This window comes from Eubalaena glacialis, chromosome 17 (genome assembly GCF_028564815.1).
Source record: "Eubalaena glacialis isolate mEubGla1 chromosome 17, mEubGla1.1.hap2.+ XY, whole genome shotgun sequence".
Taxonomy (NCBI): domain Eukaryota; kingdom Metazoa; phylum Chordata; class Mammalia; order Artiodactyla; family Balaenidae; genus Eubalaena; species Eubalaena glacialis.
Genome location: NC_083732.1, coordinates 68963748 through 68980072, shown reverse-complemented (window position 1 = coordinate 68980072; position 16325 = coordinate 68963748). Strand labels below are relative to the sequence as shown.

The 16325-nt window shown below is 41.6% G+C and overlaps 1 protein-coding gene across 2 annotated transcripts in view; it reads left to right on the top strand.

Moving 5' to 3' along the window:
- The window catches only part of SAMD12 (sterile alpha motif domain containing 12), a 442714-nt gene that overhangs the window by 26720 nt on the left and 399669 nt on the right, over positions 1-16325 (top strand). For both annotated transcript variants that reach the window (XM_061171424.1, XM_061171423.1), the window contains exon 2: positions 11923-12101. In XM_061171424.1, coding sequence (XP_061027407.1) covers positions 11923-12101 — 179 coding nt within the window. The remainder of the gene's footprint in view (positions 1-11922; positions 12102-16325) is intronic.

The window sequence follows — 16325 nt, the reverse complement described above, 5'->3', positions numbered from 1 at the left end:
ATAATTAAGATGTAGAGAAAAAAAAACCCTTATTTCCCCAGAGTAGCATGGTGTGGTGGGAACAGCATTGTATGTGATGTGAAAGAGTTCTTGTTTTCATTTCCCCTTTGCCATTTTCATGGTGGCCTTAAACAAGTGCCTTAGTATCTCTTAAGTCTTTTTCTCCTTCTAATTTCCAATTCCCTCTTTCTACTAATTAATACCTTAGTGATAGATGATGCAATGTCCTCCATATGTTAATTCTGTACTACTTCCTCCTCTCTTCCCAAAATACCAGATTGTACTATGTAAAGACTTTCTAAACAGTTGGAGACACTTTTTTTTTTCATTAGTTTGGTTTGACAGAGAATGCCGTCAGCTCACCCATAGAGAGTATGTTACAAGGTGCAGCTATTTGCTTTTATCTTTATTTCTAACCTCATTTCTCAACTCTCACCAAGGTTGTTTATATATTTGAAAAACTGTCCTTTTTTCCTTCTGGCTTTTCTTTACTTTTTTTTTTTTTTTAATTTCACTTTAGTTTTCCCTTTTCACTTAGGACTCCTACTTTTCAAGTCTGTACTATGTTCTTTTCAAGTTACATGACTACTATTTTGCCTGTTTAACAATTGTTGAAATTATTAGTGCCAAATATTCCCCCGTTGTGATGGAGGAGGGCCGAAGGATATACATGGAGAATGGATGCTCATTGAGCATGTGGTAGGTGTCAGGTGTCCCATATGTGTTATCTCACTTTACTTTTGTATTGTCAATACAATAACAATGTGTGGCGAGTAATAAGGTAATATTAGTATTTCCATTTTATGGAAAAGAGGTAATATAACTTGCCCTACTTATATATATATAGCAAATAAGTATAGAGCTTGGGCTTGAATCAATGCGTAGCTGTGTGTTGGGTAGGGCAGAGGGATAAGAATAAAAGCACAGGGTTCAAAAACATTTGTAAATTCTTAAAGTATATCTAGTGTTTGTGTTTTGTTACATTTTTAAGATTATATCCAACAGAAAGCAAATATCTTAAGTGTTCAGTTTAGAGTTTTGAAACTTGTATAGTATTGTGTAACCAAAGCAAGAGGTAGAACACTTGCGTTGCCAAGGAAGCTCCCTCTACCCTTTCCAATGAAATCTTCCTTCGTCTCCTCCATTCGGCTCTTGAACCAGTCCACTGAGCTTTTTATTTTGGATATTTTTTAGTTTTAACATTTCCATTTCTCTTCTTTGTCTTTTATTTCTTTGAGACTTTCTTGGCTGAAGCTTTTTGGTGTGTGTGTGTGTGTATTAATTGCTCATTGAAGCATTTTTTACGTGGCCTGCTTTAAAATCTTTGTCAAATAATACTGAGATCTGTCATCTTGGTGTTGGCATCTATTGATTTGTCTTTTCTCATTCAGTATGAGAACTTCCTGGTTCTTGGTTATGAGTGATTTTTGTTTGTTTAATCAAAACTTGGACATTTTCATTTTATGTTATGGGATGCTGAATCTTAATTAAACCTTCTGTTTTAGCCGGATTTTTTTTTAATAAATTTATTTTTTATTTATTTATTTTTGGCTGCATTGTGTCTTCGTTGCTGCGGGCGGGCTTTCTCTAGTTGCGGCGAGCGGGGGCTGCTCTTCATTGTGGTGCAAGGGCTTCTTGCGGTGGCTTCTCTTGTTGTGGAGCACGGGCTCTAGGCTCGCGGGCTCAGTAGTTGTGGCTTGCAGGCTCTAGAGCGCAGGCTCAGTAGTTGTGGCGCATGGGCTTAGCTGCTCCACAGCATGTGGGATCTTCCTGGACCAGGGCTCGAACCCGTGTCCCCTGCATTGGCAGGTGGATTCTGAACCACTGCACCACCGGGAAAGCCCTAGCCAGCTTTCTTTAACACCATTCTGGCCAAGTGGAGTTTGAAATCCACGTTCCCCACTCTGAAGTTGCTACCTGGGAGGTGGGGCCTCTTAGTTATTTATCACTGGGAGGTGGTGAAAGTCCTGACTCCCATCAGGCTTCCTCAACATCAGCCCAGGAAGGAGGGGCTGCCTGCTGTGGTGAGGCTGGAAGTCTAGCCTCCCCGCATCTCAAATGACATCTGGCCTCCTTACCAGCTGACAGAGATGAAAGTCTGGGCTGTCTACCTGGCCTTCTATGATGCCACCCTGGGGAGGGTGGGAGTCTGGGCTCCTCACTCAGCCTCTCATGAGGAAAAAAATCAGAGCAGATCATGTGTTTTATGAAAACTTGGTTCAGTTCATATATATAGATAGAGACGTGTTTGGGCACTGGTTCATAATATGAAATCTGTTTCTTATAGTATCATGGATACAAATGTTTTAGTCACCATTGTAGACCACCTATTTCTTTATCAGTCTGATACCTCAATCCTCTAAAGCTTCATAGAACTTCTGAGTATATCTGCCTTTGTATTCTCTTCACGAAAGAGAAGAGTTAATGTCTGTGTGCCTTAGAGGTTGTCCAGAGCCTTCCCCTACTCTACTGATGGTGAAGTGTGTAAGTTAAGCATTATCTAAACGTCTTCTGTGTTTAGATTGTCTAGTCCAGGTATCATGGGTAGGAAAGGTGAATATCTGCTGTGGTTGTTACTCTTAAGTAGTCTCTGGGAATACTTTAAGGTTCCCTTAAAGTATTTTACAAAGAGGACATCGTCTCTGTAGACACATGAGCTGGAGTGAGTGTGCTTCAGGTGGCTCGGAGCAGGCAGTGTCCCGACACAGCCACACATGGTCTGAACACCTGGCTGAGATGGAGTCATCCAGGCCCAGCTCTGGCGGCCACACGGTAGCTGTCAAGGCTGCTGTCGGGCCGAATCGTGAGGACAATAGAGTGTGCGTTGGGGGTCCAGCTGTTCACGTTCCGTATTTTTTCCCTCCCTCTCTCCTCATCAGCAGAGTGGCTTCCTCCTCTTGTTAGAATAAGGGATGCGTCTATTACTGGTCCCTCCCAGACTGGCTGGAAATGGGCATGTCCTCTTTTAATGCCTCCGAGTTACCCGTTTGGAAGTTTGTGTTTTACCATGTTCTTTTTTTTGTTTTTTTTTTAATAAATAAATAAATAAATAAACTTAAGAAAAGATGGCATTGGGATAAATAATAGCTGTCTTTTTTCTGGGGGGGGGTCTACTGTATGCCAAGTACTTTTTTTTTGAATTTTTGAATTTTATTTTGTTTATTTTTTTATACAGGTTCTTATTAGTTATCCATTTTATACATATTAGTGTATATATGTCAGTCCCAATCTCCCAGTTCATCCCACCACCACCCCACCCCCCCGCCACCATGTTCTTTTTGATGGTAAGAAAAAGACTTCAACCTGTATTTACAAATGTTAAGCTTCGACATATATTTGCAGAACCACATTTAGCTGACCAAGGAGAGGTTTGGAAGTCATATTCTGTCTCCTCATAGCCTGACCCAAATGATAAAATCAAACATAATTTAGCTTATTTAAATTGCCTGGGAGTGGGGGAGTGCAGAGTAAGTCAGAGGCGAGTTCCTCAAAGATCCATGAGTTCTTCTTTGATGATAAAGTGAAGGGGGCTGGGGTTCTTGGACTTCAGGGTCCTCCAGAACATGGTTCCACTCTACCCTAGGACAGGGCTCACTCAGCAGACTTATTTTTATAAAGGGCCAGCTGGCAAATATTTTAGTCTCTGCAGACCATATGGTCTCTGTCACCACTACTCACCTCCACCATTGTAGCAAAAGAGTGGTCACAGACAATATATAAATAACATGGCTGTGTTCCAATAAAACTTTACTTATGGACACTGACATTTGAATTTCATCTATTTTTAGGTCACAAAATATTCCTTTAGGTTTCTTCCCAACCATTTAAAAGTGTAAAAATTATTCTTGGTTCACAAGGCATATGTAAACAGGTGGTAGGCTGGACTTGGCCCATGGGCTGACATTTGCTCACCCCTGCCACAGAAGATGTCCACTGGACAGGCTCCTTTGCCCAAATAGACATTGTGCTTCCTGTCCGCTAGCTTAACCCAAGCTTATGTTCCTGAGACATTTCTGGTACATTGCTTTATTTTCATGTTAAAACATTAGTGACCTGACACTCATGAACACATCCTTATTCGTTCGCGCAAAAGTTTTTGTGAGTATTCTGGGCACCAAAGGCCCCCAGATGAATTAAGACTTTTGCCCTCAGGTCTTCACAGTGGGAGACCTGGATTTAGTCTACCTCTGATGATAATTTTCTTGATAACAACATGTATTCTTAATGTACATCTTCCTTGCTAAGCTGGTATTATACTTAGGTAAGCTTTCTAAGTCATAATGTGAGTTATGAAACCCAGACTGTAATGTTTTGCTAGGATTTCAGTTTTCTTATTTTTCTCCATAAGGAAGAGCTAAGCAATCATATGTAACTGGTTAAAATGGAATCATACGTTAGTTTGGAATGGTTCATCTGAATGTTAGAGAACACCTGATTCAAAGTGGCTTAACAACTAAGGGATTATTTCTCTCCCAGAGCCCCAAGTCCAGAGGGAGGCAATTACAAACATAGATTGAGTAGCCCAATGATGGCAGAGCCAGTGTGGCTGTTAGCCTCTTGGCTTTCACTCATGTTTGGAGCCCTATTGTCACAGAAGGTCTATAGCAGCTCTAGATAACTCATCAGCATTCAAGGCAGAGAGAGAGAAGGAAGGGCGGTATCAACATCTGTTTTGTCAGTTCCAGGACTGTCTTTTTATCCATCTGTTTAGGTCCCATTGGCAGGAACCTGTTAGCAGCCACTTGCAGCTGCAAGGGAGGCTGGAGAATTGAGTTTTGACTTTGTAGACATGCTGTGGGAGGCGGCAAGGAGGAGAGCATTGGGAATGTTTAGCCACCAGAAGTGTCTCCTGCAAATGACGGGAGGCCTTTTGTGATGCCCGGATTACTTCTAGAGAGTAGAGTTCTGCTGGATTTGAATCCAGAATATAACGAATAAGGCACTTCCCTTACTTAAACAGATATTTGGAGAGTGTCTGCTATGTGAATATTATATATGAGAGATGTATGAAACAAGGGCCATGTCCTCCAGGAACTTTTTCTCTAGCTAGAAGCAAGAAATATACATGAAATGATAAACAATCTATCTCAATTCTAATAGCTAATAATGGGGGTTGGAGTATATTTGTGTTATAAGGTCATGTATTCATTTAGCAACATATATGAGGTGCCAAATACATGCAACTTAGTCTTTGCAGGTACACAGATGAATCACACTGTTTCTGTTCTGCAGAAAGCAGTCAAGTGAAACAGCAGTTCCGGGACAGCTCTGTGGTTCCGTGATTTACCATATCTTTGAATTATCCAATTAGGTTGGAAGCAGCTCTTATTTGCTCTTTTGAAAAATAAAGATCTAAGCTACTCATAAGAAGGGAATGGCAGTCAGTAGGATTGAATCAGTATCTTTCCATCATACCTCTGCTCATCCTGTGAGCAATGATTCAGCATAACTGCACGTTAGTCATTTGGCTAGGCCCTGGGCTTGTAAAGCTCAATAAGAAGTCACTTGCGGGCTTCCCTGGTGGCGCAGTGGTTGAGGGTCTGCCTGCCAGTGCAGGGGACGCGGGTTCGGGCCCTGGTCTGGGAGGATCCCGCGTGCCGCGGAGCTGGGCCCGTGGGCCACGGTTGCTGGGCCTGCGTGTCTGGAGCCTGTGCTCCGCGGCGGGGGAGGCCGCGGTGGTGGGAGGCCCGCGCACCGCGATGGGGAGTGGCCCCCGCTTGCCGCAGCTGGGGAGGGCCCTCGCACAGAAACGAGGACCCAACACAGCCATAAATAAATAAATAAGTAAATAAAAATTTAAAAAAGAAGTCACTTGCTTCATGGGGCTCCTAGTTATAGGGTAGGCAGACATGTTAATAAATACTTGCAATGCATGGTGTATACACACACACACCAGATTTAATAAGAAAAAGAGACATTGTCAACATTGCTTAGGAGGCTATAATGCATACAAAATCAGTTAAAGCTTCACAGGGGAAAGAAGAAAGAGCATTTCTTATTTCCTGAAGGGTTATCCATGCAAATAAGGGAAGGGAAGAGTATGTTATGGAAAAAGATCAATCCTGGCAAAGCAGAGAAGCACAAGATATCTCAGGAGCTGCAAGCAGCGTCTATGTGTTGGTAGAAACGTAGGGGCAGGAGCCAGAGCAGCGCCACTGGGGGTGTTTGCACAGCATCTCTGTTCACAGTGATGCTGGGAATAAAGGACCATTCAGCTTGAATGAGGCTCTGTCCCTTGTCTCACTACAGGGAGAGTGTGGCGTGGGTGGGGACTGAAAGGGCTGGGAAGCTGCATGACTTCTTGGCAAGTACGATCCACTTGTTCTTACAAATGAATGTTGCGATGCCAGCACATCCCTCAGCTCTTCTTGAATCATCTTGAGATGAAATGGAGCCTGGCACTTGGGCATAGTCTGTTACTGTGACCTAAGTCCCATCGGAATGGGACCCCTCAGAGGTCAGGGCCAGGAAGACCCGGGCTCGCTTCCAGCAAGTGAAGCATGTCTTCTGCCAGTCAGGCTGGGGCCCATTTTGGAGAACATGCCCTTTCCAAGAACATTTTAAAGTAATCTGATACCATTGAGCTATTATGATCTATTATATTTTTTTAAAAAGAAAGCAAAAGACGTGTTATACCTGAAAATCACAATAAGATGATTGAAAGAAGAATAAAAATACTTCTGGAACTTTCTGTTTAACAGAGGCAATAGGGAGGTGAAATGAGAGGGAGTCCATTTTTGGTTTTTTTGTTTTAAAATTTTATTGTAGAATATAACAAAATTGATCACTGTAACCATTCTTGAGTGTGTGATTCAGTGGCATTAAATATATTTATATTGTTGTGCAACCATCACCACTATCCATCTCCAGAACTTTTTCATCAACCCAAACTGAAACTCCATACTAAGCAACAAGTCCCCATTCTCCTCTCCTCCAGCCCCTGGTAACCACTGTTCCACTTTGTCTCCATGAATTTGACTGTTCTAAGTACCTCTCATAAGTAGAATCATACAATACTTGTCCTTTTGTGACTGGCTTATTTCAATTCGTATAATGTCTTCAGGGTTCATCCCTATTGTAGCATGTATCAGAATTTCATTCCTTTTTAATACTGAATAATATTCCGTAGTACATACATACGGCATTTTGTTTATCCATTTATCCATCGATGGGCATCTGGGTTCTTTCCACCTTTTGGCTATTGTGAATAATGCTGCTATAAACATGGATATACAAATATCTGTTCGAGTCCCCACTTCAATTCTTTGGTTGAATTGCTGTATCAAATGGTAATTCTATTTTAATTCCTTTTTTTGAGGAATTTGCCATATGGTTTTCCACAGAAGCTGTCCCATTTTACATTCCCACCAGCAATGTGCAAGGTTTTCAGTTTCTGAGGGAGTGGGTTTTCGCACATGAAAAAAAGATGGTGCCTTCGAATTGGCATCTCAAAACAATGCTAAAACGTGTATTTGCATGAGGAATTTTCTCTAGGTTTTTAAAAGAGCAACATTTGTAAAATCTGGTCTTTAACTCCTCATTTTAAGAGCTCACCATTAGCAACTTTAACATTAAAGCGACAGTGGCAGCCCTTCAGGTAAAGACCACAAGCAGCCTGCAGTGTCAGTTCAATAACTAGAAATCCATAGGGCACAAGACTAGTTGGGAAGAGCAGGGAAACAAGAAGATCTCAAAGCTGACCTGTGAGCTGCTGAGCCCATTAAATTGAATAAATAACTTTAGTGAAAACAAGAAAGGGTAGTGATGAGGATAGAGAAGAGAAAGCAAATGGAGGCACCTTTTACATGATGAACAAAGAGATGGAGGTCACAGCGTGTAAGAGGCCATTTAAAAGTCGCTTGATTTGTAAACATTAGGGACATGAAATTTCAGGGAAAACAAAACAAAGCCTGTCAGAAATGGTTTTAAACAAATAAACCCAAACACAAAAACCGAAATCAACTGCAGGATTTGCAGGCGAGGAGGGAACAGCTGTGGAGGATTAAAATATATGTGTGAAGAACGTGACATGCGTAGAAAGTCAAAATGCCATAACCCACCTCCTGTCTATAGAGATCTTACGTTTTGTACACCTAGTATTTACTAGCAGAGAAAAGATACCTTTTGATTTAAGGCATAGTTGTGTAAAGGCAGAAGACTGGTGGTTCGTTCAGCAGCTGAACAGATGTTTCTCCAGTGCCTATTATGTGACCAATTCTGGACTGGGCAGTGGAGATGGAGCTGGCAGTTGTGTTTGGTGAAGTAGACAGGTCAATTAGACAGACATCCTCAGACAGGGAGGGGATGAAGCACCAGGATGCCAGAAGCTCCTAGAAGGCTTTCTGAAGAAGTCTGAAAAGACACATGGGCTGAGTAGGAGTTCACTTCCCAAAGAAGGAAGTAAGGTTGAGGTGGAGTAGGGACCAACATGAGCAAAAGTGAGGGAAGTACGAGAGTCTGATGGGTGGGGAGGTGATGGCAGAGGAGAACAGGAGGTGCTGGAAGCTATCAGCAGCTCAGTGATATTCCTAGGCCATGAATTTCAAGGCAGGAAGCAGCTGGGAATCATGCTGGAGTAAGATCAAAGACACACACTTTTTTCTTTTCCTCACTAATCTCTAAATCTGTCCCATGCCCATCCGCCACCTCCTGACACAGGCTCACCTCTTTTTAATAATCACAATTTTAGTATGTTTAATTGAAGATTCATTGTAATTAGGCTGATCTTTGGAGATGGGGAAGCTGATTGATATTAACAGTAATTAGCCTCATGCTCTCATAGGTTTTGTTCTTTTTCTACCACTGCCTGAATTGGGCATTGTGGTTGGTTCTCCAGCATCTATTCCACCCCTGCCTTGTTGAGTAACAGCGATCTGGTTTGGGGACTTGACCTTAGCTGAAGGTCAGCTGGTTTAAGGGTAATCTTATCTCTACTGCCAGGGTTTTAGTTCACTAACGGATGTGTGTGATTCACTTTGGGCCAATGAGAAAAGATCCAAGTTTGGAGGAGGATTTGGGGAAGAAAACTATGGTCAATCAAGCTGTCTCTATTGCTAGATGAGAACCAGAAGCTTGTAGCTCTAGTGCCATGTGGGGACCCAGGCTTAGGATAAAGGTGATGTTATGGATAGCAAAATAGAAAGATGAAAAAGAGTCCTTGATGGCACCATTGAACTTGGAAATCAGCTAACTCAGAACTTTTCCCATTACTGGGCTTCCTCTCCTGAAAGATAATGATTTTCCTTACTGCTTCATCTATTTTGGGTTTGTTCATCTGAAACTTGAAATCATCTGCAACCTAAATGATACATGATCTTTGTGGCCTTCAGTAGACACCTGTATGACTTTTTATGACTATAACCCTTTGAGCCTCATTTCCCTTGTCTGTGAAATGAATATAATTATGTCTCAGAGTTTTTCATGAAGATTATTTGAGACCCACCACAAATCTGAGGGAAGAGGCATGAACTAATACATGCTGAGTGCCTACGAGGCACCATGAAATAGACTGGTCCTTGTTTTAGGAAGCTTAAAGGCTAGAAGAGAAATTCAGATAATTTTGATATAGTTTAAATAGGGTCACATGCATATGGATCTTTGTACAGTAAGTTTTTTAAGATCATTCGTACAATGTTGAATACTTGCCATTCCAGGCACATGATCAAATCTGAAGAGTTGGTATTTAAACCAAAACCTGAAGGATGAGTAGGGGTTAGGTGAAGAATGGGGAAGAACAGTTCAGGCAAAGAAACGTTATATACAAAGTCCAGAGGGGACAGATTATGCACGGCCTTGTTGGCCATGTTAAAGATTTTTGAATAATCTGGGTGTAAAATGAAGCCATTAGAAAGTTTCTTTTTTTTTTTTACTTTTTTATTAAGGAAAATTTCAACATAGACAAAAGTGGAAGAAGTAGTATAATAAATCCCCATGAATCCACCAATTAGCTTCAAGAATTATCAACACATGGCCAATCTCATCTCATCTATATCATTCTCTTGTCCCCCATCCATTTTTTGTACAGTAGGTCCTTGTTGGCTATTTATTTTAAATAAAGCGGTGTATATATTTCAATCCCAAACTCCCTAACTATCCCTCCCCTCCAGGTAACCATAAGTTCGTTCTCTAAGTCTGTGAGTCTGTTTCTGTTTTGTAGCAGAAGTCTCTTGAACTAACCTATACATTTTTAAATGGGATTGCGGGGGTCCAGCGAGGAAGAGCAGTTGGGCTGGTCACATTCTGGGGGAGAGAGGTGAGTAGCTTGGACCAGGGTGATGGCAGTGGAGGTGTGGAGTGAAGTAGGTGGATGGGAGCAGCATTTTGAGTGTAGTGCTTACTGGCTCTGGTGATAGATAGAAGGGATGTGGTGACTTATGGAGAGAGTGTGTCAAGGAGGACTCTTCAGTTTCTGTGTGAGTAACTGAAGACAGGAGAAGGTGAATATTTTTTGGTAGAAAAACCAAGGTTCGGTGTGAACATGTTAAGTGTGAGATCTGTGATACACTGACATTGGGATGTTGAGTCACAGTCTTACATCTGAGGCTCATGAGAGAGGTCTCTCTGGGCTGGATTTAAAATTTGAGAGTCACGGTCAGGTTGATTGCATCAGAAGTGCTGGGAATGGATGGGACCTGTTAAGGGAGGAGTGGAGAGTGGGAAAAGAACACCTGACTACTTCTGGGAAGGCTTCCCTTGTCTCTCAGGTGTAAAATATTCTTTCACAAGCCTGATCAAGAGAGAAGGAAACCCTGGGGTGCTAAGTAAAGGGAAGAATTTTACAATCCCAGATGTCATCTAAAGGGGAAGAATGCTGAGAAAGGGGGAGACTGAAGATCCTGGGTAAAAGGAAATTATTGATGAAGTGGAGTCTCGAGGGAGATGGGAGGGGATTGGAGGTTCTGGCCTTAAATCCTCTGAGACCACAGGGAAGGGGATAAGGATGGAAGTTTAGCTACATTTGAAGGCTTGAGGGTCACAGGGAGATGAGAGAATTCTCCACCAGAGACCTCAAAACACACATACCAGCTATATGTACATACGTGTGTGCACATTCACTCACACACACCCATTGGTTCATGGATGTCATCCAGGGGGAATGTATGTTTCCTATAACATTCCCCGCTATTTCTTTGATAGTCATGGGTATACAGGAGGAACTCCTATGTGGAATGAATAAATATACGCAGTATGAGCTTTAGATTTTATTTGTGAGGATATCTGCGTTAAAGGATGTGGAGAGGTAAGGTGAAAATAGGAAGCTCTTAGGCTTGGCTCCCTTCAACCCTCCACTCTGACCTTTCCTTCTTTCATGGAGGAGTAGTAACTGTTTTAAAACCACTAGTTCTTTTGTTTCTTGTCTGCCTCTTCTACTGGATTGTGAGTTCTTTGACGCTAACATCTGTCGTATATAAATCCGTGCTTGCAGGACCTGGTCCAGGAACGGCACACAGTAAGTGCTCAGTAAATATTTGTTGAATGACTGCAAGAGGGTGGACTTGAGTGGATGCTTGAAGAATAGAGAAGATTCAGAAATGGGAGGGAATGAGCAGTTTTCCAGATGGAAGCAGAGATACACACTAAACTGCAGGGGTTGAAATGATTGCATGGGTGGAAGGCAGTACCCAAGTTGCCTGATTTGGTATTGTCATCTGTAATGTGGGGATTAGTTGCTTGCTCAAGGTCAAACAACTTGGAACTGATGGTTCCTGGATTTGTACTCTAGTCTTTCTGACTTCAAAGCTCAGGATTTCCCACCATACCGTGCTCCCTCTTCACCAAATCATTTCCCATAATTATGACCCCCACCTCTCAACTTGGAGATGCCTTGTATCTTCCCACATAGGCCAGATGAAATATTGTCTTTCATGGACACCTCCTTTATAGGATCTGTTTTCTGAGTTTAGATTTTTTCCTCTTTCCTAGCTCTCCACTGCGGTTTGAACCCACGGGGTATTGATCACCCTGCCTGTGCTGAAGGTATTAAACTGCAAATTGAAGGTGAAGGTGTTGATTCTCACTCTATTAAAAACAAAAATTTCCAGAAGGTGCTTGACCAAAAAGGAACCCCCAAGCGACTGCAGGCAGAAGCCGAGACGGCTAAGGTAGGTAATAATCCAGTAAGTTAAGGAGATTCTGAAGCTGCAGCTTTGCTGTTTTGTGGTCCAGCCCCAGATGAGAACCGATGGTGCTTTTGTTAATTAGCGTTGTATCTTCAGTTAAAGAAACACTGCTCCTTGATTGCAGGTAATGAGAAATGAAAATATTGACCACATCCCCTTTAGAGTGAAATTGAAACACATTTGTGGTCAGTTTCATCGCATGAGGCTCTGAGGATGGTATAGAATGAGCTACAGGGAAGAGTGCCTTGGAATTAAAGCTGAAAGATTTGTTTGCCAGGCTCAGATTTATCATTTTATGATATTGGACAAGTCCTGTGACTTTTCAAGCCTCAGATTTTTCACCTATAGAATGGGTATCAGAAAAACTCCATTCTCCATTAGGTTGAACAGATGAAATAATATTATGTATGTGGAAGTGTTTTGTAAAAGGCCCAGTTGGCTGCATGAGTATGAGGGGGCTTTTTGCTGACAATCACAAGTAATATTTTGTTAAATATATACATATATGCCAGGTACTGTTTGAAGGACTCTTGATATACTGGCTTATTGTCTCCCTGTAACAATTCTATGAGGTAGACAATAGTAAACAAGACCCTAATTAATGAAAGGTATAATTGTTTTATTTTGTTGCAGGATACTTTGTTCTTTTAGTCTTTTAGCCTAGATGTTGGTATAAAACACACCTTGGTAAACTGGGAAGATGGATGATTCTTTAGTAAGAGCAGCGTCTTTCAAAGGTTTTCTGCAATGGAACTGGCACTATATGGGTTTTTGTCTGCAATCAGTAAAGATGCTCTTGTTGGAGGTGTATATTAGTTTGCCCCTTGGAAATTGAGAGGACTAATCTTCGTGTGGTTATTTGATTTCTCCCTCGTGCATTTCCTTCAAAGGAATTTCCTTTCAAATGTTGGTTGAGTGGATGAATATGTGCATGCCTTGGAAAGCAAACGTTGCAATCATCCAAGAAAAACCTTAAGTAGAAAGGTCACTTGGCTGTCATACAATAACCACCACTCCCCCCAAAAGAATGCCTTCCAAAATCAGATGTGAATTTTTCTTCTTTATCTATAGTTTTGAATAATTACCATGGCTGCTTCCCTTCTTTAGTGTGGATAATTAAAAACTGATAACATAATGAGTGTCTGTGTGTCTGTGTTGTAGGGAGTGGGGAATGATTAGCAAGGAAGATATTGCAGATATTTTGCACTAGATATTGTAGCTGAGAGAAATTGCACCTTATAGGAAACTGGTTGATTATTGAGGTTTGGTCTGTAAGAGGAGTTGGGAATAAGTGAGCCCCATTATGACATCTAAATCCGATCAGCCAGTGGTGCCATCTTGAAAGAGTGAGAAAAAAATGTCTTAAGGGTCTTCTTTAACTAGGAAGATAAGTGGTTTGTCTGAGTAGGATCTTTTTAAAGAGATGCTTAAAATATTAAAAATTAGAGTGGAGAAAAAGAAAACAAGTTATTGACATTTGCCTGATTTAATTCACCTTTCAACATGTCCAGATTCTCTTTTATTTGCACAACAGATTGGTGATATAAGAAGTTTGATTCAAACCTGATAGGATTTGATAACTTCTGAATTATTTGGAATGTGTGCAATTGTAGTAAACCCTGAATTTTCATGTCAGTAGCACCTGCCTTTGCCTCTAGATCACCTTACGTTTGCTTTGCTGGAAACCTACTTCACTGAGAATGTAGTTGTCCATAATGAACCTTTCCTCAGGAATAGCCTACAGCTGGAAACCACACTCATCTGAGTTTGTCCAGATCACCTACAATGAAACCGCCAAACAGGGTTGAGAGGGGATTCTGAATGTCTTCACATTGACATGTTTAGGAGTGAACAGACGAGGAGCTCTTGTTACAAAGTATTTATTTTTTCATGCAGGACTTGATGACAATGGTGGTTGCTGGGGGGACAAAATAAAAAGAGCTTGATTACTGCAGACCTGCAGTGTCACATACCCTGGAGATTCTGAGCCACAGACAATGTGAACATATTCTGTGCATGTACAGACACATTGAAATGTGCCCTCCTGTTGCACTTAGAGGGTTATTGCAGCTGTGAGTCATCCTTTTTCCTTGGGTAAATAATTGAATCTCTGGTAACTTGACCTACTCTAAACTTACCGTAAAAAACCTCTGGCTAGAAATGCATGCACTTAAAGCCACTCAGTAGTGTAAGTTGGTACAGATTTTCTGGAGGACAGTCTGATAGAGTTATCAACATTTTAAATGTGTATAAGTTTTGAGCCAGTAATTCCTTCTCTAGGAACTTGTCCTAAGGAAATAATCATCCAGATGTGCAAAGATGGCTGTAGGAGAATGGTCACTCTAGCAATGTTTATAATATGAAAACAATGTCCTTTCATAGGACATTGGCTCAAGAAACTGTGTGTTCGTGGAATGGAATAGAGTTCTCCCTTTATAAGGGTGAGGGAGACCTATGTGTATTTATCTTGGTCTATTCAGGCCGCGATAACAATACCTTAAACTAGGTGACTTATAAACAATAGAAATTTATTTCTCACAGTTATGAAGGCTGGGAAGCTCAGGATCAAGATGCCACCAGGTTGAGTATCTGATGAGAGCCTGCTTCCTGGTTCATAGACAGTCATCATCACACTGTGTCCTCACATGGTGGAAAGGGACCAGGAATCTCTCTGGAGTCTCTTTTACAAGGGCACTAATCCCATTCATGAGGGCTCCACCCTCATCACCTAAAGGGACCTCCCAAAGGCCCCTCCTTCTAACACTATCACATTGGGGGTTAGGTTTCAGCATGTGAATTTTAGGGAGACACAGACATTCAGTCTATAGCAGTGTTTATGTGGGAAAATGAGTATGCTGCTATTTTAGAGTGGGGAGAGGAGGGAGAAGGGCAAGTTACCGCACACTGTGTAAAACGTTCCATTTTCGTAAAAATATCTTCTCTCTGTAAAAAGGCATCACCGAGTCTGAAAGAGTTCATTCCACGGTTTGAGCAGCAGTTTACATCTGGAGCTGAGATTATGGGGAAAACTTTCTTTTTCTGCACTTGAGTTTTTTTGTTTTTTTTTTAAAGATATGCACCCTTACAAGCATATTTATTTTAAAGCCCTTTTCAGATTGCCCCATTAACTTAAGCAGCTCATCCATGACTTTTCCTGTTTGTTGAGTCTGTATTCTGCCTTTGAGGGTGCTGTCTTTCCTCCCGTGGCTCCTAATTCTTGCTGGTTATTTGCCAAGGGGGAGTTATCTCGGGGACTATGCATGCCTTGGGTTGTGGAGGCCATTTGGTGAGGTGCTTTTGTAGTCTTTGTGCTGCTGAAGCAAGCACTGATGAGGTGCTTTTGTGTTTGTCTCTTCCTGAACTTTCTGGGATGTAACAGCTTTGACCAGATGTTTAATTATGTTTCAATTTGATGTTCTCTTTGCTGACCGACTACACAAATCAAGTCCCCCCAGATGTGCTCTCCCATCTGCAGGCTTCACGCAGAAACCTGGTTCTAGCACGCTATCACGCCTGTGGGTTCTGCCACTTTTGGTCTGGCCAAGTTGGGCTTTGAAACCAATCCCTGTTCCAGATCTCCAGCAGGCATACTGTGCTTCAGTCCTCCTCATTGCTGTGGGCTCCTGGCACCTAGAGATGTCTCTTTCTTGATTTCAGGTTTGGCCTTATGTAAATTTAAAAATATATTTTCTAGTATGTTTAAGTTTTTAGAGCCTGAGAGGGGATTGTATAGCACAAGTTTAATCTACCGTCTTGACCCTGAAATTTACATTGCTTTCATAGTTAAAAAATATCTCTATTGCTACATATCTTTGGAAAAATCATCCTTTTTGTTTCTTTATCTTAAATGTGATTTGGCACCCTTGGCCCCAGTTACTCTAAAGACTAGGGCCCTGATTCCAGAAAGTGGTTATTGGTGCTATGAGTTGCCATCAGCTCTTATAGACAAAAGAGAAATCAACAGAGAACCAAGCTCACTTTGTTTTGTTTTTTTTTGTTTGTTTGTTTGTTTTTTGGCTGCACTGCATGGCATGAGGGATCTTAGTTCCCCAACCAGGGATCGAACCCATGCCCCCCTGCAGTGGAAGTACAGAGTCTTAACCGCTGGACCGCAAGGGAGCTGGACCCCCGAGCTCACTTTTAAGCCTTATTATTAGGTAGCATAGAGTCTAGTTGGAAAAAAAAAAAAGAAAGAAAGAAACAGAT